Below are 27,412 nucleotides of genomic sequence, written 5' to 3'. Positions count from 1 at the left end.
TAGAATTTATGCCTGCCATTTTTTGTATTTTCTTTCTCATGTCTTAATGTTCCTCTGTCCCTGCACTGCCGTCTTCTTTTCTGCTAAACAGATATTTTCTCATATACTCTATTCATTTCCCTGTTGTTTCTTTATTGTATTTTTGAGTTGTTTTCTTAGTGGTTGCCCCACAGATTACGGATCACATTTTAACTCAAAAGAATCTAGTTCAGATTGATACCACCTTAATTTCAATATTATACAAAACTGTGACCCTATAAAGCTCAAGAGTCTCTTCTCCTTTGTGCTACTATTGTCATAAAATTACTTCTTTATACCTGTGATGCCCATCTAGATAGTTCTATAATGATTGCTTTATGTAACAATTGTCCTTTAAATCAGGTAAAAGAAGGGAAGAGTTACAAACAACAATACATTCCTACAGTCTTTTATCAATGCTGTTGTAGTTAGTTACCTTTAATGGTGTTCTTACTTATTCATCAGGATTTGAGTTACTGTCTACTGTCTTTTCCAGATTTCTCTTTAATATTTTTTTGTAAGGGAAGTCTGCTGATGATACATTGTCTCAGCTTTTCTTTATCAGGGGATAGCTTTACTTCATCATCATTTTTGAGGGAGAGTATTTCTGGATGAAACATTCTTGGTTAACTGTTTGTTGTTGTTTTTGTTGTTTTCCTTAACCCCTTTGACTGTGACTTCTCACTACCTTTTGGTCCCCTTGGTTTCTGATAAGAACTCAGTTGTTAATCTTACTGGGGATCCCTCGTATGTGGTGAGCTGTTTTTCTTTGCTGCTTTCCACATTCTCTCATTGTCTTTGATTTTCAACAGTTTGGCTAAGATGTGCCTCGGTGAAGATTTTCTTGAATTCATCCTCTTTGGAGTTTCTGTGGTTCTCATTTGTGTCCATTAATAATTTGAATCAAACTTGGGGAGTTTGGGCCATTATTGTTTCAAATGTTCTCTCTTTCTCGAGTTCCCATTTCTGTTGAGCCCCTCTAGTGAGTTTTTCGCTGTAGTTATTGTACATTTCCACTTCAGAATTTCTGCTTGGGTGTTTTAAAAACACTAATTTATATTCTGTGATGATTTTTCTATTTGTTGAGACATCATTCTCATACTTCTCTTTAATTCTTTTCACACGGTTTCCCTTAGTTGTTTGAACATATTTACAATAGCTGATTTGAAGTCTTTTTCTAGTAAGTCCAGTGTCTGAACTTCTCTCTGTGTGTCCCATACTTTCCTGTTTCTTTGCACGTCTCATAAGTTTTTTGTTGAAAACTGGACACTTTAACTAATAGAACATGGCAACGCTGAAATTCAGACTCTCCCTTCTTTCAAGGTATTGTTGTTGTTGTTTGGTGCTATTAATCCTGCTGTCATTTGTTTGTTTAGTGACTTTTCTGAACTACTTCTGTAAAGTCTGTATCCTCTGTTATGTGTGGCTACTAAATGCCCTGCTTGGTTGGCTTAGTGGTGACCTGGTGATTGGACAGAGATGTCTTTATATGCCTGGAAAAGGTAAGTTTCCCAGTCATTGCCATGGGGGCTCTGTGGATATGTTGGACATGCCTTCAACTCGCAGCCAGGCAATTGACAACTCTTTCACAGAGCCTCAAAGTAAACCAGAGTTGGCCGTTTAGGCACCTTTTGGGTCTTTGCAGACCACGTCATAGTCGTAGGCGAGTGTCTGGCCTTCTAGATTCCCAGGAATAGGTAATCGCTTTTAAAAGTCCCAATGGACACCTCATTACCTAGATTTCCTTTTAAGGTATTGGTTAGCCTATTGTGGGCCCCAAGTGTTATCCATTGCCTGAGGCAGCTGCAATGTTGAGCAATTGCCTCCAAATATTTTTGACAAATGCATCCAGGGAAAAAGGCGTTTCAAACTGGGCACACTCTGAGTCAGTCCAAATAAAGACAGCCATGTAAGTAGGGCCTTCCCGGGAACTACCAGACAGATCAAATAATGACAATTCTCGGGAATGCGGCTTTGCAGGAGCTCCAACCCTGTTCTGTTCCCTCTGGTGGCTGCCAGGCTGCTGGTTTTCACCATGATTGCAGGCTGTTGGTATTCAAGGCTACCACGGAGTTGCATAAAGGGCCATGAGGATAGGGCTAGTTGAAATGTCACATAGTTCACTGTTCCTAAAAAGATTCTGCGGTTTTTCTTGAATAAACACTCCCAAGGTTGCCCCTCAGCTTTAGGTGAATTTGCAGGTTTCCGAAAACATTCATTTTGACAATTTTTGCCAGTTTTCTCATTGCATTTACGAAGGGGAGAATTTTTAGAGGTCCTTACATTGCTGATGTTGCTGACTCTCTGAACGAGTTTTCATTATACCTATCCATGAGGGTGTTTGTTGTTAGGTGGTCCTCTGTGCTTGGAACTTACGTATCTCTCAATAATCACTTTATGGGTTACCGACCATGTGAAAGGGACCACAACCGGAGCTCTAGAAGCAAAGATGTATGGCTCACCACCTTTGATCTCAAAGTTGTCATTCTCAAGTAGATTCCATTTAACCAAAACATTTAAAGCCTTATGATCACCAAGCCTGCATCTGGTCACCAAATTATATCTTAATTCAGTAAGATGGGGGCAGGGATGGAGGATCAAGGACGTGGGCTGTTTTTGGCCACCGTGTCTTAAATATAACCAGGCTTTTACCTGCATATTTGGCAGCAGCCTGGCTAGTATCTCTTGTCACAACTAGTTTTATTCCTAGCCACTTCAGAAGTGGCTGGGAGCCTCAGTGAGTAAGAGTGCAGATGAGGTGCTGCAGAGATCTCCCATATGAAGAGCTAGAAACTGAAATTTATTTCAACAACTGGGCTTGGTTTTGAATAACTCCTTAGCACCAATCTAGGATTTCCCACTGAAATGGCTTGATTTATGTCGATGCAGCCCACCACCTGGGCAGTTATTAATAGGCCTTTGGGTAGAAAGCAGCAGGGACCCAAGAGACTGCTCTTTACACCACAGCGTGGAAATATAACTCCATCCTTCTCCTTTTGAATCAACCTCTGCATATCAACAAATATCACGTGGTCATTGATCAGGGATCCCGTTAGTAACCTAAGACTTGAGTTTACATAGAATAACCTGTCTCTGAAACCCTTTGAACTGAAGCTGATAACTTACTCACAACCTGTTTGTTGAGGGCGTGACTTCTCAAAGTATTCTGGTGCCTTGGATAAATATGTCTGTAAAGTTGCCAAGAGCCTTCAAACGACAGTATAATGTTTAAGAGTCAGACAAATTTTACTCTGAATCCGGGCTCTGCCACTTTCTTTCCCCTGACCATGGATAAATGACTTAGCTTCCCTCAACCTCAGATTCCTAACTTGCAAAACTGAGGATAAGACTAAAGGGATTGTAGGAATTAAAGATGACAATACGTGTAAAGCATGTGGTGCACTATCCGGCAGCTAGCTAATGCTTCAAAAAATATTAGGTTTAGTTACTACTGAGCAACGTCTTTTTTTACTTTTATTTTTATTTTTATTATACTTTAAGTTCTGGGGTACATGTACAGAACGTGCAGGTTTGTTACATAGGTATACATGTGCCATGGTGGTTTGCTGCACCCATCAACCCGTCATCTACGTTAGGTATTTCTCCTAATGCTATCCCTCCCCCAGCCCCCCACCCCCTGACAGGACCCGGTGTGTTATGTTCCCCTCTCTGTGTCCATGTGTTCTCATTGTTCGACTCCCACTTACCAGTAAGAACATGCGGTGTTTGATTCTCTGCTCCTGTGTTAGTTTGCTGAGAATGATGGCTTCCAGCTTCATCCATGTCCCTGCAAAGGACATTAACTCACCCTTTTTTATGGCTGCGTAGTATTCCACGGTGTACGTGTGCCACATTTTCTTTATCCAGTCTATCACTGATGGGCATTTGGGTTGGTTCCAAGTCTTTGCTATTGTGAACAGTGCCGCAATAAACATACGTGTACATGTGTCTTTATAGTGGAATGATTTATAATCCTTTGGGTGTACACCCAGTAATGGCATTGCTGGGCCAAATGGTATTTCTAGTTCTAAATCCTTGAGGAATCACCACACTTTCTTCCATTTGAACTAATTCACACTCCCACCAACAGTGTAAAAGCGTTCCTGTTTCTCCACATCCTCTCCAGCATCTGATGTTTCCTGACTTTTTAATGACTGCCGTTCTAACTGGCGTCAGATGGTATCTCACTGTGGTTTTGATTTGCATTTCTCTAACGATCAGTGATGATGAGCATTTTTTCATTTGTTTGTTGGCTGCACAAATGTCTTCTTTTGAGAAGTGTCTGTTCATATCCTTTGCCCACTTTTTGATGGGGAAGTTTGTTTTTTTCCTTGTAAATTTGTTTAACTTATTTGTAGATCCTGGATATTAGCCCTTTGTCAGATGGATAGAGTGCAAAAATTTTCTCCCATGCTGTAGGTTGCCTGTTCCCTCTGATGATAGTTCCTTTTGCTGTGCAGAAGCTCTTTTGTTTAATTAGATCCCAATTGTCAATTTTGGCTTTTGTTGCCATTGCTTTTGGTGTTTTAGTCATGAGATCTTTGCCCATGCCTATGTCCTGAATGGTACTGCCTAGATTTTCTTCTAGGATTTTTATGGTTTTAGGTCTTATGTTTAACTTTTTAATCCATCTTGAGTTAATTTTTGTATAAGGCGTAAGGAAGGGATCCAGTTTCAGCTTTCTGCATATGGCTAGCCAATTTTCCCAACACCATTTATTAAACTGGGAATCTTTTCTCCATTGCTTGTTTTTGTCAGGTTTGTCAGAGATCAGATGGTTGTAGATGTGTGGTGTTATTTTGGAGGCCTCTGTTCTGTTCCATTGTTCTATATATCTGTTTTGCTACCAGTACCATGCTGTTTTGGTTACTGTAGCCTTGTAGTATAGTTTGAAGTCAGGTAGCCTGATGCCTCCAGCTTTGTTCTTTTGGCTTAGGATTGTCTTGGCTATGTGGCCTCTTTTTTGGTTCCATATGAACTTTAAAGTAGTTTTTTTCCCAATTCTGTGAAGAAAGTCAATGGGGATAGCATTGAATCTATAAATTACTTTGGGCAGTATGGCCATTTTCACAGTATTGATTTTTCCTATCCATGAGCATGGAATGTTCTCCCATGTGTTTGTGTCCTCTTTTATTTCCTTGAGCAGTGGTTTGTAGTTCTCCTTGAAGAGGTCCTTCATATCCCTTGTAAGTTGTATTCCTAGGTATTTTATTCTCTTAGTAGCAATTGTGAATGGGAGTTCACTCATGATTTGGCTCTCTGTATGTCTGTTATGGGTGTGTAGGAATGCTTGTGATTTTTGGACATTGATTTCGTATCCTGAGATTTTGCTGAAGTTGCTTATCAGCTGAAGGAGATTTTGGGCTGAGACAATGGGGTTTTCTAAATATACAGTCATGTCATCTGCAAACAGAGACAATTTGACTTCCTCTTTTCCTAATTGAATACCCTTTATTTCTTTCTCTTGCCTGATTTCCCCGGCCAGATCTTCCAATACTATGTTGAATAGGAGTGGCGAGAGAGGGCATCCTTGTCTTGTTCCGGTTTTCAAAGGGAATGCTTCCAGTTTTCGCCCATTCAGTATGATATTGGCTCTGGGTTTCTCATAAATAACTCTTATTATTTTGAGATACGTTCCATGAATACCTAGTTTATTCAGAGTTTTTAGCATGAAGCGCTGTTGAATTTTGTTGAAGACCTTTTCTGCATCTGTTGAGATAATCATGTGGTTTTTGTCATTGGTTCTGTTTATGTGACGGATTACGTTTATTGATTTGTGTATGTTGAAGCAGCCTTCCATCCCAGGGATGAAGCCGACTTGATCGTGATGGATAAGCTTTTTGATGTGCTGCTGGATTTGGTTTAGCCAGTATTTTGTTGAGGATTTTCGCATCGATTTTCGTCAGGGATATTGGCCTGAAATTTCCTTTTTTTGTTGTGTCTCTGCCAGGTTTTGGTATCAGGATGATGCTGGCCTCAGAAAATGAGTTCAGGAGGTTTCCCTCTTTTTCTATTGTTTGGATTCATTTCAGAAGGAATGGTACCAGCTCCTCTTTGGACCTCTGGTAGAATTCGGCTGTGAATCCGTCTGGTCCTGGACATGCTTTGGTTGGTAGGCTATTAATTACTGCCTCAATTTCAGAACTTGTTATTGGTCTATTCAGGGATTTGACTTCTTCCGGATTTAGTCTTGGGAGGGTGTATGTGTCCAGGAATTTATCGATTTCTTTGAGATTTTCTAGTTTATTTGCATAGAGGTGTCTATAGTATTCTCTGATGGTAGCTTGTATTTCTGTGGGATCGGTGGTGATGTTCCCTTTATCATTTTTTACTGTGTCTATTTGATTCTTCTCTCTTTTCTTCTTTATTAGTCTGGCTAGCGGTCTACCTATTTTGTTGATCTTTTCAGAAAACCAGCTCCTGGATTCATTGATTTTTTGAAGGGTTTTTTGTGTCTCTATCTCCTTCAGTTCTGCTTTGATCTTAGTTATTTCTTGTCTTCTGCTAGCTTTTGAATTTGTTTGCTCTTGCTTCTCTAGTTCTTTTAATTGTGATGTTACAGTGTCGATTTTAGATCTTTCCTGCTTTCTCTTGTGGGCATTTAGTGCTGTGAATTTCCCTCTACACACTGCTTTAAATGTGTCCCAGAGATTCTGGTACATTGTGCCTTTGTTCTCATTGGTTTCAAAGAACATCTTTATTTCTGCCTTCATTTCGTTATTTACCCAGTAGTCATTCAGGAAAAGGTTGTTCAGTTTCCATGTAGTTGTGCAGTTTTGAGTGAGTTTCTTAATTCTGAGTTCTAATTTGATTGCACTGTGGTCTGAGAGACAGTTTGTTATTATTTCCATTTTTTTTTTTTTTGCATTTGCTGAGGAGTGTTTTACTTCCAATTATGTGGTCAGTTTTAGAATAAGTGTGATGGGGTGCTGAGAGGAATGTATATTCCATTGATTTGGGGTGGAGAGTTCTGTAGATGTCTGTTAGGTCTGCTTCACCCACTATTATTGTGTGGGAGTCTAAGTGTCTTTGTGGGTCTCTAAGAACTTGCCTTCTGAGGCTGGGTGCTCCGGTATTGGGTGCATATGCATTTAGGATAGTTAGCTCTTCTTGTTGCATTGATCCCTTTACCATTATGTAATGGCCTTCTTTGTCTCTTTTGATCCTCGTTGGTTTAAAGTCTGCTTCATCAGAGACTAGGATCGCAACCCCTGCTTTTCTTTGCTTTCCGTTTGCTTGGTAAATCTTCCTCCGTCCCTTTATTTTGAGCCTATGTGTGTCTTTGCCCGTGAGATGGGTCTCCTGAATACAGCACACCGATGGGTCCTGACTCTTTATCCAATTTGCCAGTCTGTGTCTTTTAAGTGGGGCACTTAGCCCATTTACATTTAAGGTTAATGTTGTTATATGTGAATTTGATCCTGTCAATATGATGCTAGCTGGTTATTTTGCCTGTTACTTGATGCAGTTTCTTCATAGCGTCGATGGTCTTTACAATTTGGCATGTTTTTTGCAGTGTCTGATACCGGTTGTTCCTTTCCGTGTTGAGTGCTTCCCTCAGGAGCTCCTGTAAGGCAGGCCTGGTGGTGACCAAATCTCTCAGCATTTGCTTGTCTGTAAAGGATTTTATTTCTCCTTCACTTATGAAGCTTAGTTTGGCTGGATATGAAATTCTGGGTTGAAAATCCTTTTCTGTAAGAATGTTGAATATTGAGCCCCACTCTCTTCTGGCTTGTAGGGTTTCTTCAGAGAGATCCGCTGTTAGACTGATGGGATTCCCTTTGTGGGTAACCCAACCTTTCTCTCTGGCTGCGCTTAACATTTTTTTCCTTCATTTCAACCTTGGTGAATCTGACGATTATGTGTCTTGGGTTTGCTCTTCTTGAGGAATATCTTTGTGGTGTTCTCTGTATTTCCCGAATTTGAATGTTGGCCTGTCTTGCTAGGTTGGGGAAGTTCTCTTGGGTAATATCCTGAAGAGTGTTTTCCAACTTGGTTCCATTCTCCCCGTCACCTTCAGGTACACCATTGAAACGTAGGTTTGGTCTTTTCACATAGTCCCATATTTCTTGGAGGCTTTGTTCATTTCTTTTCACTCTTTTTTCTCTAATCTTGTCTTCTCGCTTTATTTCATTGAGTTGATCTTCAATCTCTGATATCCTTTCTTCCACTTGATTGATTTGGCTATTGATACTTGTGTATGCTTCACGAAGTTCTCGTGCTGTTTTTTTTTCAGCTCCATCAGGTCATCCATGCTCTTCTCTAAACTTGTTATCCTAGTTAGCAATTCGTCGAACCCTTTTTCAAGGTTCTTAGCTTCCTTGCGTTGGGTTAGAACATGCTCCTTTAGCTCGGAGGAGTTTGTTATTATCCACCTTCTGACGCCTACTTTGGTCAATTAGTGAAACTCATTCTCCGTCCAGTTTTGTTCCCTTGATGGTGAGGAGTTGTGATCCTTTGGAGGAGAAGAGGTGTTCTGGTTTTTGGAATTTTCAGCCTTTTGCACTGGTTTCTCCACATCTTCGTGGATTTAGCTACCTTTGGTCTTTGATGTTGGTGACCTTCGGATGGGGTCTCTGAGTGGACGTCCTTTTTGTTGATGTTGATACTGTTCCTTTCTGCTTGTTAGTTTTCCTTCTAACAGTCAGGCCCCTCTGCTGCAGGTCTGCTGGAGTTTGCTGGAGGTCCACTACAGACCCTGTTTGCCTGGGTATCACCAACGGAAGCTGCAGAACAGCAAAGATTGCTGCCTGGTCCTTCCTCTGGAAGCTTCGTCCCAGAGGGGCACCCCCCCACATACCAGCCAGAGCTCTCCTGTATGAGGTGTATGTTGGACCCTACTGGGAGGTGTCTCCCAGTCAGGATACATGGGGGTCAGGGACCCACTTGAGGAGGCAGTCCTTCCCTTATCACAGCCCGAACACTGTGCTGGAAGAACTGCTGCTCTCTTCAAAGCTGTCAGGCAGGGACTTTTAAGTCTGCTGAAGCTGTGCCCACAGCCGTCCCTTCCCCCAGGTGCTCTGTCCCGGGGAGATGGGGGTTTTATCTAAAAGTCCCTGCCTGGGGATGCTGCGTTTTTTTCAGAGATGCCCTGTTTAGAGAGGAGGAATCTAGAGAGGCAGTCATCCTTGCTGAACTGCAGTGGACTCTGCCCAGTTCAAACTTCCCAGAGGCTTTGTTTACACAGTGAGGGTAAAACCGCCTACTCAAGCCTCAGCAGTGGCGGATGCTCCTCCCCCCACCAAGCTCGAGCGTCCCAGGTCGACCTCAGACTGCTGTGCTAGCAGCGAGAATTTCAAGCTAGTGGATCTTAGGTTGCGGGGCTCCGTGGGGGTGGGACCCGCGGAGCCAGGCACTGGAGGGAATCTCCTGGTCTGCCGGTTGTGAAGACCATGGGAAAAGTGCAGTATCTGGGCTGGAATGTACTGTTCCTCCCAGTACAGTCTATCACAGCTTCCCTTGGCTAGGAAAGGGAAATCTCCCGACCCCTTGTGCTTCCTGGGTGAGGCGACACCCTACCCTGCTCTGGCTTGCCCTCCGTGGGCTGCACCCACTGTCCACCCAGTACCAACGAGATGAACTGGATACTTCAGTTAGAAATGCAGAAATCGCCCACCTTCTGCGTCGATCTCACGGGGAGCTGCAGACCGGAGCTGTTCCTATTTGGCCATTTTGCCAGCTCTCCCTGTGAGCAACCTCTTAATGCCATAAACACCCAGTCTGTTTTAGTGACCCAAATTAAGAGATTTGGAATCCAGTTGCCTCACCTGACCAACAGTGAGCTGCTTTTCCCCTGTGTTTCCACGGATGTAAAGTGGCCAGGGAGAGAGATCCTCTGTGTTCATGACTCTCCCTGATATGCTTAGTGATGCTAGGTGACAACGCAATCAATTCTCCTCAAATTAATGCACTTACATAATGGCCAATTTGCCACATCTACTGAATTTCCTGATTGTCATTTTAACAGCTTCCACAGGAGTACTCATTTTTGGTTATCAAAGATGAAATATACCTTTCTGAATATTAACTCAGTGGAGGTGGACATACCTTAGGAATTGGGGAAAAGTCCAGAATTAAAGACTGAAAATTTTCTGAATTATTATTTTTTCAATCCAAAATCTGGCAGTTTGCATATGATAGAGTTCCTTAAATATTCTTGGTATACGTGGGGGTCTTTCAAATACCATTAAAAAAATCTATTCAACATACGTGCTTTTTTTTTTTTCTTAGTGTTCTCTTGCATTTTTTCAATGGCTTTATCAGACAGAATTACTTATTTTGATTGGGAATAAAGATGATTGACCAAATGCAGCTGGGATGTGCCTCTTCCCCAGAGAGGAAGCAAAATATTAAGTAAATCTGCACACTTCAAGCACATCTTTTGAGAGAAAACATGGGAATTCAATAAAGGGGCAATGGAAGACACTGTGGTGGAAGAGGGAGGAAGCGGGACTGCCTGTTTGGTATTGCCGGGTGCCACGACTGGCCCCTGGACACAGACTGGACCCGAGGAAGTGGTGAGTGAAGGAACCCTAAGGCACCACATTCCTGCTGTGGACCTCTGAGATCCTAGACACAGGAGTTCCCTTTGGGCTGGCAGGCAGAGCTGCAGGGAGAAGATGCAGAGGCACTGCTTGAACCTGTGTGGAGCCCAAAAGGCTTCAGTGTGCTGGGCAGCTGCAGCAAAACATGGCTCTAGGTGCCCACCCCCAAGACTCTGTGTCCTGCCCTAAGCGGCCGCAGCTCCTACTGTCTGCTGGGCCGGGAGATAGCAGAGTCCAGGTGTGCTCATGTGCCCAACACAGACCCTGCTGCCATTGCCCTGGGACTGAGGTGCATCTGAACCACATGCCCCCATGTTTGCCCCTCCTTCCCAAGACTGCCTGCCTGGCTATTTCTGTGGCGGTGGAGGTTGGGGGTGGGGGGGCAGGAGGGGTGGGGGAGGGGAGGGGGAGGGGGAGGGGGAGGGGGGGTGGGGGAAAAGCAGGGAATTCTTCCTAATTCATTCTGTAAGGCCAGCATTACCCTGATGCCCAGACCAGACAAAGACACAACAAAAAAGAGCAAGCTGCCGGCCAGTGTCCCTGATGAACACAGGTGCAAAAATCTTCAACAAAATACTAACAAACGGAATCCAACAGCACATCAAAAAGATAATACACCATGATCAATTGGGATCTATCCCAGAAATGCAAGGATGGTTCAACACACACAAATCAATAAATATAATCTGTCTCATCGACAGAACAAAGATCGAAAATGATATGATCAGCTCAGTAGATGCAGAAAAAGTGCTGGACAAAATTCAGTGTCACTTCATGATAAAAGCTCTCAACAAATTAGGTACAAATGGAATATACCTCAACATAATAAAAGGCTATATATATAACTAACCCACATCATACTGAATGGGGAAAAGCTGAAAGCCTTTTCTCTAAGAACAGGAACAAGAGAAGGATGCTCACTCTCACCACTCTTATTTAACATAGTACTGAACGTCCTACCAGAGCAATTAGGCACCAGAAGGAAATAAATGACATCCAAATGGAAAGAAAGGATGTCAAATTGCACCCCTTCACAGATGACATGATCGGATAGATAGAAAAACCTAAAGACTCCCCGAAAACTCTTAGAACTGATAAACAAATTCAATAGAGTTGCAGCATAGAAAATCTACGTACGAAAATCAGTAGTGCTTCTATGCACCAATAATGAACTAGCAGAAAAGGAAATCAAGAGAGTAACCCCTGCAGCCATAAGAAAGAATGAGTTCATGTCCTTTGCGGGGACATGGATGAAGCTGGAAGCCATCATTCTCAGCAAACTAACACAGGGACAGAAAACCAAACACCGCATATTCTCACTCATAGGTGGGAGCTGAACAATGAGAACACATGGACGCAGGGAGGGGAACATCACACACTGGGGCCTGTCGGGGGGGGGGGGGGGAAGGGGAAGGAGGGCATTAGGACAAATACCTAATGCATGCGGGGCTTAAAACCTAGATGACGGGTTAATAGGTGCAGCAAACCACCATGGCACATGTATACTTATGTAACAAACCTGCATGTTCTGCACATGTATCTCCAAACTTAAAGTAAATTTTTTTTTAAAAAAAAAGGGCAACCCCGTTTACAATAGTTACAAAAAAAATAAAGTATCTAGGAATAAATGTGACCAAGGATGTGATAGATCTCCACAATGAAAACTTCAAGACACTGATAAAAAAAATTGAAGAGGACACAAAATAATGGCAAGGCATTCCATGCTTATGGATTAGAAGAATGAAAATTGCTTAAATGACCATATTACCCAAAGCAATCTACAGATTCAATGCAATCCCACCCAAATACCGATGATATTTTTTACGGAAATAGAAAAAAATATCCTAAAATTCATATGGGACCCCAGGAGACCTCAAATAAACAAAGAAATCCTGAGGGGTTGGGGGAAGCAAACAAACAAAGCTGGAGGCATCACTCTGCCTGACTTCAAAAGATACTATAAGGCTATAGTAACCAAGACACCGTGATATTGTTATAGAAACTTAAAGGCTTAAATGGAAGACTTGAAACTATAAAAATAACAAAGGAGAAAAGCTTCAGGGCATTGTTCTAGTAGGACAAATATTTTATGGGTAAGACTACAAAAGCACAGGCAGCAAAAGCAAAAATACGCAAATGGGACCATATAAAACTAAAAAGCTTCTGTATAGCAAAGGAAACAATCAATAGAGTGAGGAGACAACCTGTAGAATGGGAGAAAATACTTAACAAACTAATCGTCCGATAAGAGACTGCTATCCAGAATACACTAGACGTTCAAAGAACTCAACAGCAAAACTCCCCCAAATAACACTATTAAAAATGAGCGAAGGATCGGAATAGACATTTCTCAAAAGAAGACATACAAGTCGCCAAGAAGTTTATGGAAAATTGCTCAACCTCACTAATCATCAGGGAAATGCGAGTCCAAACTACCATGAGATCTCCTCTCAACCCGGTTAGAATGGCCATTATGAAAAAGACAAAAAGATAAGTTTTGGCCAGGATGTGAACAAAGGGGTGTTCTTACACATTGTTGGTCTGAGTGTAAATTAGTGCAGACATCATGGAAAACAGTACGGAGGTTTCTCAGAAAACTAAAAACAGAGCTACCGTATGATCCAACAGTCCCTCAACTGAGTATTTATCCAAAGGAAAGGAAGTCGGTATATCAAAGAAAGATTTGCTTCCCCATGTTTATTGCAGCACTATTCACAATAGCTAAGATACGGAATCAACCTAAGTGTCCGTCGACATGAATGGATAAAGAAAATGTGGTATCTATGCACAACAGAACATTATTCAGCTACCAGAAAGAATGAAGTCCTGTCATTCGAGGCAACATGAATGAACCTGGAGGATTTTATGTTAAGTGACACAAGGTAGGCACAGAAAGACAAACACCACACGTTCTCACTCATATGTGGAAGCTGAAGGAAATTGGGCTCATAGAAGTAGAGAGTAGAATTGTGGTTACTAGAGGCTGGGAAGTATAGAGGGGAGGGGAGGATAGAGAGAGGTTGGCTAATGGATACAATATTACAGATCCATAGGAGGAATAAGTTCTAGTGTTCTATAGCACTGTAGGTTGAATATAGTTAACAGTATCGTATAGTATATGTTAAGAAAAAGCTGGAAGAGGGGATTTTGAATGTTTCCAGCACAAAGGAATGATAAATGTTTGAGGTGATGGATACCCTAATTACTCTGGTATAGTCATTACACATTGAATAGATGTATCAAAATATCACTCTGTACCTCGTAAATATGCACAACTACTATGTGTCAACTAAAAAATAAAAGAAAAAAAGGAAGACAAATACCACATGATCTCACACATGTGGAATCTTAAAAAGTTGATCCAATAGAAGCAGAGAGTAGAATGATGGTTGCCAGAGGCTGGGGGTGGCGGGGCTTGGGGGGGATACGGCAAGGGAAGATGTTGGTCAGAGAGTACAAAGTTCCAGTTAGACAGGTGCAAGAGAAGCTTTAGTGATCTATTGCACAGCATTTCTAGTTAAAAATAATGCATTACATATTTTGAAACTGCTAAAAGAGTAGACTGTAAATGTTCTCGCCACAAAAGACTGATAGGTAGGTGAGGAGATGGATATGCTAATTAGCTTCGTTTAATCATTCCGCATTGTATACATATATCAAAACATCGTATTGTACCCCATAAATATATATAATTATTATTTGCTTTTTTAAATAAAATAAATTTATAGAGACTGCTGCTTCTGGAAAGATGGAAAGATGGTGTAGTTGTACATTTCCCTATTCTTCCCACTAAGTACAACTTAAAATTCTAGACACTATGTATAAAACAAACATAAGGCTGGAAGTGGAGAGAAGAAAGTAGACCAACTGGGGACCTCAGAACGACATGGTGGTGAGTTCCTTGGGTTTTGTTTTTGCCTGATATATCCCAAACTTGGAGCTGAAGAAACCAGCCACTGGGGAATGCCAAAATGCACAGGCAAAACGAAACAAAACGAAACAAAACAAGTGAAGAAACAAAGAAATAAACCTACAAAAGCCTGTTCTTCCTAGCCTAAGGGTCAGAAAAGAGGCAGCCAAACAAGGCAGAAAATATTTTTCACAATAACTGCTCTACTCCAGTCGAACACCTCAGAAAACTCTGTGGCCCCTTCCCCACTCATGCCAGCAAAGATCTAGTGGGGAGCGTAGACTGCCACATTCATTTCCATGGGCAGAGACGAGGGCCCCTTTGCGCTATCATCTCAGCAGGATTATGTGGAGATCTCCAACATATACCCCCACCAGGCCATAAGGAGACACCCCTCTTTGTCCCTGCTGGGATGATGTCAGGATTTTCACCACCACTCAGTGTTAAGGATGCCACTCAATCCATGGGCTAAAGAGAAAATCTTCCAGATGTAAATTAGGAGAGCCATTATGGAAAACAGTATGAAGGTTCCTCATAAAGTTAAAATAGAACTACCATATGACCTAGCCTTCCCACTTCTGGGACTATATTCAAAAGCTATGAAATCAGCGTGTCAAAGAGATATCTGCACTCCCATCTTCACCGCATCACTATTCACAATAGCCAGGATTTACAATGAGCCTAAGTGTTCACCAGCAGATTAACGAATAAAGAAAATGTGGTCTATATACACAATGGAATACTGTTCTGCCATATAAAAGAAGGAAATCATGGCGTTTCCAACAACACATGGCGTTTCCATGTGTGGAAGGTGAAAAAGTGGACCTTTGAGAGGTAGCGAGTGGAATGGTGGTTACCAGAGGCTGGAGTTTGGGGGAGTGGGGGAGATGTTGACCAAAGGGTACAAAATTTCAGCTAGACAGGAGGAATAATTTCAAAAGATCTATTCTACACCATGGTGACTATATTTAACAACAATATGCTGTATACTTGAAATTTGCTGAGAGTAGTTTTTAGGTATTCTCACCACACACAAAAAATGCTAAGTATGTGAGGTAATGCATATGATAATTACCTTGGTTTAGCCATTTCGCAGTGTATACTTATTATCAAAACATCATGTTGTACACCACAAATATATACAATTTTTATTGGCCAATTTAAATAAAAAGAATACTGAAGACTAAATCTTCCAGGACTTCAGAAAGTGAATTGAACTGAATGGAAATGATTATAAAACATGTCAACATCTGTGGTGCAAAGCTAAAGCATTGTTGAAAGGAAAATTTATGCCATTAAGTGCTTCCATTAGACCAATGGAAAATTATCAAAGCAGTAATCTATGATGTCACTACACTAAACTAGAAAAAGAGGAGCAAAAGAAGCAGAAGGAAGGAAATGTGAAAGATAGGTAAAATAATCAATGAAATGGAAACCCGAAAAATAATAGAGAAAATCAATAAATAAAAACCGAGGTCTTTAAGAAGACCAATAAAACATACAAAACTCAATAAAGACTGACAAAGTAAGCCTATGATGATTCACTGCCTTTGTGCATATTTACTGAATGACTTTAATAACTATAGTTATGAAACTTTTCATATAGTTGACTCTAGGAAGCTAAGCCCTTATGTTTTCAATATGAATCATACAATGGAAAGAAGAAATAAAAGAAACATCGGACTCTTGATTTAAATCACAACAAAATTTGATTTTTGAACTAACAGCCAGATCCCTGTCTTTCACCATAGAAACTAGTTTCTGCAATGTCTTTCACAATTAACTCAATTTCCTTTCTAAGAGGCAGACACGATACCCAAATAACTGCACTATGAGTTCAATTTTTCATGCTACGAGCGTGTCTTTGCAAATTGGAAAGTTCTTGGAGACAAAATTTCCCATGATTCATGTAATGCTAAAAGTAAGGTAGTTGAAATTTTTCAGACTTTGAATCAATTATTCTTCCATACTGTTAGAAAGGTCTTGTATTACATGGACATTTGAGTGGCGACTTAGGTGAAGGCCTTCTGCATTTTGTAAAATATTATATATGGTCTCATAATTTTCTATTATGCGTTATGTAACTGAGATAACAATACCTTTTTACGATGTCTCCACCAAAAATGTGTGTGTGTGTGTGTCTGTGTGTGTGTATTCTACAAGATCCAAGCCATTTTTTAGTTGACCAAATTAATAACCTCAGATCCTCTTAATAATTATCATAAACTGCCTTTTTTGCTATTGCTGACCAATTAATTCTAATTTCAGGCAACGAATTTTGTCAATCTGATTAGACTGTTAGAGGGAAAATTCTTATCAAATTCATCATGTATTTGCTTACATTTCTCTTAATATTGTCCAGTTTATTCTCTTTACGTTTCTTGCAACAAAACGAATAAACAGCTTGTGCTCTTTCTCTGCCACAGCAAATGCAACATCAACAACAACGAGGTGGGGGAGGGGGTGAGATGAGCTTTTTTACATCAAAATGCCCACCCATAAAAGCAGAAATGAATTACAGAATTAGAGAAATCACCGTTTTTTAACCAACAAAGTAACAATCAAATCAGGCAAGAGCCCTGAATGAATACTAAGGCCAAGAGGTAAAATTTTTGTTGGAGAGCAGAATATCCGCATGTCATCGAAATATCATGACAGACTACTTATTAATCACAAAGGGAGAGAAGTACCTTCCCAGTGCAGTACTCTGTCTGAAAAATACCTTAGTTAAGTGATAAAACTGATGAATACAAAGAGCATCACCGGTAACTAGAGAAACTGGCGTTAGGAGCCTCCAGATGTGACATAATGTGAACTGCTCATCACCTTCTTAAAATTCGTACCCAAAGTGTCAAACGTAAATATAAACAAGAGGCAAATATCAGGCCAGCCCGTATTGTGGGACACTTTACAAGACAGCAGGCCTCGGCTCTGGAAAAAATGTCATCGTCATGGAAGGTTTAAAAAATTGGTTGGGGTACTGTTTGCAATTAGAGGACACTAAAGAGACATGACAACTGTGTGCAGTGTACCTTGCTTGACTGGATTGTTGATCCCCCAAAAAGTCTTTCAAAAGGATATTATTGGGACATTTGGTGAAATTTAAATATGAACTGTATGTGAACTTGGATAATATTACCCCTTCATTGTTACATTTCTTCAATGTGATAATGGCACTGTGGTTTCATAGGAGTACATTCTAGTGTTTAGGAGGTGCATGCCGAAGTAACTGGGTGAAGTGTTTGGAACTGTTACGTGGTTAGGCAAGAAAAAATAATTACTGAGAGATAAAGCAATGAGATAATGTGAATCTAGGCATAAGATTGTTCACTGTGTTACCCCCTCAGCTTTGTGTATTTTCAAAATAAAACGTTGAGGAAAATAGATTCCTCATATTTAGAGTTATGCACTGAAATGTTTACAAGTCAAATAAGATACATTAAGATATCCACGTATGATTTTTGTACTTTTTTGATTTCTGATATTTGCTTGAAAATAATCTGGAGGAGGGGGAGAGGAGAGGATATGTATGAAATGTGATTGGCCATGAGTCGTTAATGGTTGCAGTTGGGAGACGGGTATTTGGAGGTTCCTTATGTTGTCCTCTCTTGTGCTGTCGTTCTCAAAATGTGGTCCCCTACCAGCAGTGTTAGCATCACCAGGGAACTTGTTTGATAAGCAAACTCGGCCGAGCGTGGTGGCTCACGCCTGTAATCCCAGCACTTTGGGAGGCCCAGGCGGGTGGATCACCTGACGTCAGGAGTTCGAGACCAGCCTGACCAACATGGAGAAACCCCGTCTCTACTGAAAATACAAAATTAACCGGGCATGGTGGTGAATGCCTGTAATCCCAGCTACTCGGGAGGCTGAGGCAGGAGAATGGCTTGAACCCAGGTGGCGGAGTTTGCGGTGAGCCGAGATCGCGCCATTGCACTGAAACCTGGGCAACAAGAGCGAAACTCCATAAAAAAAAAAAAAAGAAAGAAAGAAAGAAAAGAAAAACGAAAAGAAAAACAAAAAGAAAAGAAAAGAGAAAAAGCAAAGCAAAGCAAAGAAAAAAAGCAAAGCAAAGCAAAGCAAAGCAAACTCTGGGTCCCACCCCAGATCTTGTCGTCTGAGAATACAGATATGGAGCTCAGAAATCTTTGTTTTATCAAGCCCTCTGGGTGATTCTGATGCAAGCTAGTGTTTTAGGACCACTGCTCTAATGTACCATATACAAAAAAATTAATACACCATAGCTAAGTTACATTTACTACGGGAGAGGAAAGCTGGTTTGACATTAGCAAAGCTGTAACTGGAAGGGGACCCGAGAGAGGTTTGTGTGTTGCTCATATATTTTGTTGCCTGTTCTAGACACTAATTGCATGTGTATATTTAATTTTTGAAAACTCATTAAGAGGCCTGGCTTGGTGGCTCACACCTGTAATCCCAGCACTTTTGTCGGGCGGACTGCTTGGGCCCAGGAGTTCACGATAGCCCGGGCAACATGGAGAAACCCTGTCTCTACAAAATGTACGAAAATTAGCTGGGGATGGTCGTGTGCTTGTAGTCCCAGGTACTTGAGAGGCTGAGGCAGGAGGATTGCTTGAGCCCAGGAGGTGGAGGTTGCAGTGAGCCAAGATCACGACACTGCACTTCAGCAGCCTGGGTGACAGAGTGAGGGGCTGCTTTTTTGTTTCTTCTTTGTTTACAAATCAAATAAAGAAAGCAACCCAAGGAAGGAAGGAAGGAAGGAAGGAAGGAAGGAAGGAAGGGTGGGTGGGTGGGTGGGAGGGAGGGAGGGAGGAAGGAAGGAGAAAGAGAGAGAGAGAAAGGGAGAAAGAAAGGGTAAGAAAGAAATAAAGAAAGAAAAGAAAAAGAAAGAGATAGAAAACCGATTAAGATATACATTTATGATTTTTTAACCTTTTGGATTGTAAGTTAAACTTTGCTGAAGGTTTTGGAAAAAACCTGGAAGTTACCTAGGCTGGGTATTCTAGAGATAGTGGATTCTCCCATAACTGATCCATACATTCAGTGAAAATGCAGTCCAAATCTGTCACAACCGAGTTTTTGGGAAACTTGAAATTGCATGCTAATTTATGCAGAAGGACAAAAGGCCTAAGACATGCGGGGGTGGAGGTGGTGTGGTGTAGGGAGAGAGGAAGAAGAAAGGAAGGAAGGAAGGAAGGAGGAAAGGAAAGAACGGAAAGGAAAGGAAGGGAAGGGAAAGGAAAGCAAAGAAAAGGAAAGGAAAAGTTAAGGAAAACACAAGGAAACAATATTAATATGGAAATGCTGGCAGCATTCCTTTTAAAATCCGGAAGAACCCAAAGAAGCCCAATTTTGCTGTCGCTATTAGATCTTGTACTAAATTTCCTAGCCAGCACTGTTAAAAAACAAACAGCCAACCAACCAAAAAAACAAAAAATACAAACAAAAAAACCCCATAACTTCAATTCTATTTCTACTATGCATAAACTCACAGATAATCCCAGAACGCCTACTATAGAGTTTAGCATGTTGACAGACTTTAAGATCAAGTCACGTTTATAAAAGTTAAAGGGGTTTCTGTAAACTAGATCCAAATAGAAATTGTCCTTTTAAACAGACATCAAGGACAAGAACAGCAACAATCTACAGCATCTTGGAATAAATACAATAAATGATGTGCAAGATCTAAATAGACAAAAGATGAAACTAAAAACTGAACTGAAAGATTAAAACATTAAAGACCCACGTAAGTGGAGACATCCCAAGTTGGTGAACAGGGAGGCTGAGTATTCTACAGATAGTAGATGCTCCCCCTAACTGATCCATAGATTCAGTGAAAATGCAATCCAAAGCTGTTAGGACTGAGTCTGGGGAGACTTGACATTGCATACTAATTCATGCGGAAGGACAAAAAGGCAAAGAATGGCAAAGAATAGCAAAGATGTGTTTGGAGATGATGAACACCATGCAGGGACTTGCCCTAGCGGATGTCAAGATGTATTATGAAGTGAAAAAATTTAAGACAATTTAGTAGTGGTACAGGAATAGACACATTTATCTGTGGAACATAACAGGGAGTTCATAAACAGAGACACACAAATATGGACGAAAGTGTCTCCAAGCATTGTTCCCTGGGGGTTGCAAAGTCACCACTGATTGGGAATCCGCGGCATAGAAATATGGATCGATCTTTAATCACATGCTGAATTTTTAAAAGGTAAATTACAGAATACCAAGTACATGAGTTATAAATGCATGCACACAAAATATTTCACACCCAGAGGGAGACTAATCTGGGAAACAAGCCTTGGGGAGCATAAAGCTCAACGATCACTTCAGGATTTCTTGACTGACCTAGTTACAGGGAGCAGGAGAAGCTACCGGGAGGTGATGGGGGCGTGGCCTCAGAACGCGAGCGTCAAGAGATCTCGAGGTTCATTGGTCGCCAGCCACAGCGGCGGGAGGTCGAAGGCAGCGCGAGAGCTCATTGGCCTTTGTGGCAAGGGCGGGAAGGGAAGCAGAAGCTGGATGTTCCCTCAGACCGTCTGACTGGTTCTGACTTGCTGGAGGCTGAGGCAACCACAGGCTGACATCAGAATTAGGTCCTCGTTCTCCACACCTTTTATTTCCTCCCACCCTCCTGAGCCAGATTCCCAACCCCTTCCCCTCTCTGCTACCTCAGCAGGGAACCCCCATCTGCTCCTGATGTCCCATCGCGCCCTCAGCTCTCCCGGAACCCCTTTTGGGAGGACTCCTTGCTCCAGCTCCCTGAGCCCTGGCCTTTGGCCAATGAGGCAGGGCTCATGGGATTGCTTTTGATTCAGAGGTCCGGGAGGGAGTGGATGATTGGGCTTCCTGAGGAAGTGGTGCACTCCAGGGTGGTGGGACTGCGTGTGTGGGGTGGGGTGGGGGTGGGGGGAGATGGTGTGCTCAAGTACAATTATTGAAGTGTGGAGAGGATTATGGAAGATTTTGGGGAGGCTGTGGAGGGAATGTGTGGGTTTGCATGAAAGCAGAAAAGGTGTGTCAGTCCAAGAGAAACACTACTGCACTGAGGAGTTCCCTATTGGCTAGATCAGAACCTGACACTTCATAGGAGGCTCAACAGGTACCTGCTGAATGAAGAATCAAGGGAATCGGCCCGGCCCGGTGGCTCACGCCTGTAATCCCATCACCTTGGGAGGCCAAGGCAGGTGGATCAGCCTGGCCAACATGTGAAACCCCGTCTCTATTAAAAAATACAAAAAATGGCCGGGCGCGGTGGCTCACGCCTGTAATCCTAGCACTTTGGGAGGCCGAGGCGGGCGGATCACGAGGTCAGGAGATCGAGACCATCCTGGCTAACACGGTGAAACCCCGTCTCTACCAAAAATACAAAAATATTAGCCGGGCGTGATGGCCGGCGCCTGTAGTCCCAGCTACGCGGGAGGCTGAGGCAGGAGAATGGCGTGAACCCGGGAGGCGGAGCTTGCAGTGAGCCGAGATTGTGCCACTGCACTCCCGCCTGGGCGACAGAGCGAGACTCCGTCTAAAAAAAAAAAAATACAAAAAATTAGCCAGGCGTGGTGGCAGGCAACTGTAATCCCAGCTACTCGGGAGGATGAGGCGGGAGAATCACTTGAACCCGGGAGGCAGAGGTTGCAGTGAGCCGAGATCACACCATTGCACTCCAGCCTGGGTAACGAGAGTGAAACTCCGTCTCAAAAAAAAAAAAAAAAAAAAAGAATCAAGGGGATGCATGAAGGGATGAATGAAATTAGTAACTGAAAGAGGGCCAGGGATCCAGGAGAACAATACGATTTCATGGGATACAAGAGGGAAATCAGCTCAAAGGGGGAGCAAGGGAATAATTAAGTGTAAGGTGGAGTACAAGAAAAAAATCAGCATGAATCAGCGTGAAATGTGAGGGGAAAATTGAATATAGGGCATAGAAGAGACTGACAATGGAATTGAGTGCTGGTGGCACAAAATCCTGTGTGGGGAGTGAATGAATGCAGGAGGTTCGGAAGAGAATTGGTGAAGTGGATGCCAGGAATAATACTTGGGTTTGGCAGAGTGCAGGATGATACACAAGAAGTGGGTGTAGTAATGGTGGAAGAAGGCACGGGAGTGCATGTGCATGCCTGAAAGTGGGGTCTATGGTGAAGTGATGGTAAGCAAGGAGAATAAAGACTGCATTGAATGGGTATGGGATCCATTCCAAGAGTTTCTTGGGAAGGGGCTATGTGTGAGTGGGGCTTCTGGGAAGGAGGCAACATGAGCAAGGAGGTCGCAGTGAAGGTTGGTGAAAACCATGGGAGAAGAAGGGGAGGGAAGGCAATCTGATTCCAGCGGTGAGAAGGATGGAGAAGGAGCATTCAGCCACCTCAGATAGGGTTTTCCAAGGGCAGAGGAAGTACGTTGGGGGTAGGGAATCACGTGGCCATTCTGACCTCCGCTCCTGACCCTAGAAGCATGGATCCCATGTGTCTGAACCTCCATTTCCCTATGGATGTACTGAGGACAAATAAATACCTGCTGCCCCCTGCTGCCCCTCTGACTCTGAATGCACCACAGGGCGTCAGACTGGAGCCCCATGGGGGACTGAACTTGGCCCCAGAAGAGCTATAGGTTGCTGTGACCGCTGCCACAACCATGGTATCACTGCCCAAATCAGGGGCCACAAGCATTTCTGCCGCTTCCAGGCCTGCGAGTGTCACAGTTGTGCCCTCTTCTCATGAGTATGGTGTCTGAGATGCGGAGGGGCCAGACCTCCTCTAAATGGGACTAATCTTAGCCCTGCAATCCTTTACTTCAGAGAACACCTCAGGGTCTTGCCTGCTGTGAGTGCCTTGAGGAGGGAGCAGCGGGCACGATCAAAGAGACACCTGGCTCAAGGACCAATAAGGAGTATGGCTGCCCCTCCCAAAGCTCCCATCCGTGTCAGGAATTTGACCATCAGAGCAGGAGCCCTCAGTGAGTGTTTCTGGCAAGGGAGGGAGCCAGAGTTTGGGTGGAGGAAGCATGAGTAGTTCTGTCACCAGTCCTGTCACAGAATTGCAGTGCGACCTGGGGCAAGTTGCTCCCTGGACCTTAGTATGCCCAGGTGCAAAATGTCACCAATGTTATCTACCAAGTGTTTGTAGGAAGGAGAGAGCTGGGGGACAGGGCAATCGAAGAGCTCCATGGTGAGATGAGACCTGAGACTGGAGGGGGGGTGAAGTGGGGTGGGGTTGGGGGAAAGACTCACCAAAGCTGTTTCTGGTCTTTCACAGCTGGGAAGGAGAACAACATGCTGCAGCCCGAGACCCACATCTTCACAGCCCCCGAGGAGGTAAGGAGAGTCGGTGACCAGTCGGGCAGGCTCCCACCCAGCCACTGTCCAGACATCTTTCACCGTGTCCCAAGGACATGGGTTTCATCTCCAATCCTATCACCAGCTCACCATGTGACCTTGGGAAATATCACTTCTCCTCCCTGGGCCTCAGTTTCCCCAGTTGCAAAATGAAAGGCAAGACTGGCTGGTCTTCAAGGTCTTCGGAGCTCTGACATTCTAGGCTCCTATCCTCATCCTAAAACATGTCCACACCTCCTCTCTCCATGGCCGGCCTGGTGCCTGACTGCAACCTGTGCTCTCTGCCCCTGCAGGGGAGCTCCCAAGGGGCTCTGCTGCTTGGCCAGGCCCCAGAACCTTTGTCTCTGCCCTGTACTCCAGTGACCTTGGAGCAGCAACTGGTTTCTCCTTCTGGGGATCCCCACAGGGCCCCTGCCCTGCCCAGCATGTGAGTAGCGTGAGGACCATGGAGCAGGTTGTGTCTTGTGTGCCTAACCTTGTCCTTGATGCCATGGGAGATGGAGGAGGAAGAGGGGGAGGAGGAGGAGGAGGTGGAGGGGGAGGAGGAGCAGGAGGAGGAGGGGGAGGAGGAGCAGGAGGAGGAGGAGGAGGTGGAGGGGGAGGAGGAGCAGGAGGAGGAGGAGGAGGAGGAGGAGGGAGAGGAGGAGGAGGAGGGGGAGGGAGAGGAGGAGGAGGAGAAGGAGGAGGAGGGCAAGGCAGCATCTAATACTAACGGGCGAGGACAGGGCTCTCCTAGCTTTGCTATTTTCTATTTGTGAGACTTTGGACAAGTGACTTTATGTGTCTGAACCTCCATTTCCCTGTGGGTGTACTGAGGACAATATTCTATACCCATAGCATTGAAAAGAGAACTGGCACAAGGCCTGCCACATAGTAGGGCTTCAACAAATGGGGGTAGTTATGCCACATGAAACAGGTGGATGGGATAGAAGGTCCTGCTGAAAGGTGGGGTCCGTGCTGGCGAGGGCCACAGAGGCCCAGGGCAAAGCCCAGAGGCCATTAGAGAAAGCTTCCTGGAGACCCTTCAAGACCCATGGGGACTGGGCAATATGGAAGTGAGAACCAGCCCCTGAACAGGGACGGTAATCACATCTCTCCAAGTGTTTTGCAAATTAAAACACGGACACCTGTAATTTCCCATGATTTTCACCATCGCCCTGGGAGGAAAGAGCTGGTAGGAATAAGCGTCCCTGTCAGGAAAAAGAGGTATGGAAAAGAAACCTGGCCAAGCAGGAGAAGGGATTTGCCCCAGCCACAATGACTAATGGTCCAGCAGGCATTGGGATTCTCACATCCAGATATTGCAAAATCCTGCCCCTCTTTCTGTCTACTGGTAGTATGTGTCCGCCAGCGGCTTTAATCCCCTGGCCTCTCCTTTCCTTGTTTCTAGATGCTCAACTCTGATCCTCCAGCCCTGTGCCACCCTTGACCCTCTTCTACTGCAGCCACAGGTCCTGGGAAAGTAGTGGGGTCCAGAACCCTGGGAGGGGCGGAGTTTAGTGGATGGGAAGAGCAGAAGGCCTTGGTGGGGGTGGGGGAGGAGGTTGAGGGAACAGGGGGCTGAAGGGGCACTTGTCGTATTGGGAAGAGGTGTAGTTTCCCAGTGCCTATTCTCTCATGCACTTTCCTTTGCAGGTCCCCAAAGTCTCTGACCAGGCTTTGGTTTCTGCCCACTCAGAGTGGCAGCGGAAGCTAGAGGCCGCTGAGGCTCTGCTGACTCTGAGAAACTCTGCCCAGGCCCCTCCTGACTCCATCTCCCTGCACCAGCCTTGCAACCCACCAGGTAGCCTGCTCCCTGAAAGGAGAACACAGGGTGGGAATAGCTGGGGAATGGGGGTCTTTGTGGTAAGCAGGTTCTAACTGAAAAATCAGAGTCAGTAAGTTGAATCTCCTTGGGGCCAGGCACCCAAGCTCCTCAGTATGACTCCCGAGATGGTAGTTGAGGGCTATTTAGTGAATCTTCGGTTTATTGAGCTTTGTGCGCAACAGCAAGCGTTCAGTGCCCTGATGTCAAGAAAGAAGGAAGCTGAGGCCCTGAGAGTGGCAGGGACTTGCCCTCTCTGATATGCATGCAGCATATCAAGTGGAAGAACCGGCCCTCTTGACTTTCAGCCCAGGGTCTATGCTCAGCCGCCTGTGGCCTACTGTGGTCTGGGGAGGACATACAGAGGTGATAAAGGGCTTGGTCTGGAAGGAGGTCTGGTCTCTGCCTTCCGGGAGCTTCCAATCTAGATGTGGAGCCTGGATGCCCTTGCAAGCTGTGTTCTGTGGCCAAATTTTAACGATGTGCCCAGAGTGGAGGGGCTGGAGGAGCTCCGAGGGGGGATAAACAACTGGGGAGGCTGGGAGGGAAGGCTAGGCATTCCCAGATCCAAATGGTGAATGGAGCATGGTGTGTCAGTGAAGAAACACCCCTGGAGGGACTGCTGGAACAGAAAGGGATGAGGCTGGAGAGGATACCAATCACAGAGGTCTGACAGGTCAGGCTTAGGAGGCTGGACCTGCAACTGTGGGTAGTGAGGAGCCAGAGAACGTTTTCTGAGCTAGGGAGAACAATTTCAGAGACCCTGAGCTTGACAAAAAGAGTTGTGGTGGCTTTGATGGAAGGACTGGGGGAGGCAAGATGGGAGCTGGGGAAATCAGAGAGGAAGAGGTCTATGCAACAGTCCAGGTGACAAATCTTTGGTTGGGCGGGACGCACAAAAAGAGTAGATCTGGAAGGGGATGTGGATGTGACCTGGCTCTGGCCCCTTCCTTTCTGTCCACAGCTCCTGCTGGAGATAAAGGATTCCAGCCTCCCAGCCCCTCTCTCCGCCCCAGGCCAGCCAGCTCCATCTCGCTGCCTATTGGACATCTGGGATGCATCTCCCTCTTGAGCTAGGAACCCAGAGGAGGAGGCCTCAATAGAGCACTGCCTATTTGGTATCCAGTTTCTGAATGTGCAAAATGGTTAACGTCCAAAACGCTTAACATCTTTTTTTAAAGCCTTCAGGTGTTTTATAAGCTTTTTATTATATGGGGCAATTCCTTGGCTGAGGGTGGATATTCTTGTACCTCTATCCCTTACTCTTTTGGATGCTGGGGCCTTTTTCTGTCTCATAAAGACAGGATTGTGCAATCTAAGTTGATCAGTCTCTCAGTGGGGTTCTGTGTGAGTTCATATGCCAGAGTTTTTATTCGTCTTGTGATTGCTGACATACCTGTGCACTCATGTGTATACCCATGCATGTGGAAACATGAAGATGTTTTCACTTTGTGTCTAGGTTTATGTACGTGAGCAAATAATAAACCGTTGTTGTTATAAGGCACTGTGATATACGGGTCGTTTGTTACCACAGTATAACCCAGACTATCGCGACTCTAACCGATTTGTTCAATTCATGTTTCAAAGTGAGAATCACCTTATCCAATAACTGGGATTTCCTAACATGGCTAGATAAGAAAATGGTAGAGGAAAAAGAGTAGGGTATTTATTCATTGAGCAATTAAGTACCTACCCTCTGCCTGGCATAGACTGTTTCCAGTTGCCCAGAGGGCCATAAGTGGCAATGCCTGTAGGATCAAGCAGATCATGTAAATGAGTAGAGCAGGCCCGATGGGCTCTGGCCAAACTGACAGTGTATGCTCTGC

At 44.0% G+C, this 27,412-nt stretch overlaps 1 protein-coding gene across 10 annotated transcripts in view; it reads left to right on the top strand.

Annotated features, from left to right (window-relative positions):
* DMRTC1 (DMRT like family C1) overlaps positions 1–27,090 on the top strand; it is a 71,664-nt gene extending 44,574 nt beyond the window's left edge. For 4 of the 10 annotated variants that reach the window (XM_054472226.1, XM_054472229.1, XM_054472225.1 and 1 more), the window contains exons 2-7: positions 23,246–23,403; positions 23,703–23,761; positions 24,076–24,209; positions 25,173–25,233; positions 25,418–25,565; positions 26,551–27,090. In XM_054472226.1, coding sequence (XP_054328201.1) covers positions 23,340–23,403; positions 23,703–23,761; positions 24,076–24,209; positions 25,173–25,233; positions 25,418–25,565; positions 26,551–26,663 — 579 coding nt within the window. In that variant the 5' untranslated portion in view covers positions 23,246–23,339 and the 3' untranslated portion in view covers positions 26,664–27,090. The other 6 variants (XM_054472231.1, XM_054472224.1, XM_054472233.1 and 3 more) reach the window with 3 other exon arrangements.
* The last annotated feature ends 322 nt before the right edge of the window (positions 27,091–27,412 follow it).

Source organism: Pongo pygmaeus, chromosome X, assembly GCF_028885625.2.
Source record: "Pongo pygmaeus isolate AG05252 chromosome X, NHGRI_mPonPyg2-v2.0_pri, whole genome shotgun sequence".
NCBI lineage: Eukaryota > Metazoa > Chordata > Mammalia > Primates > Hominidae > Pongo > Pongo pygmaeus.
The sequence above is the reverse complement of the archived record's forward strand: the minus strand, read 5'-3'. Positions and strand labels throughout refer to the sequence as shown.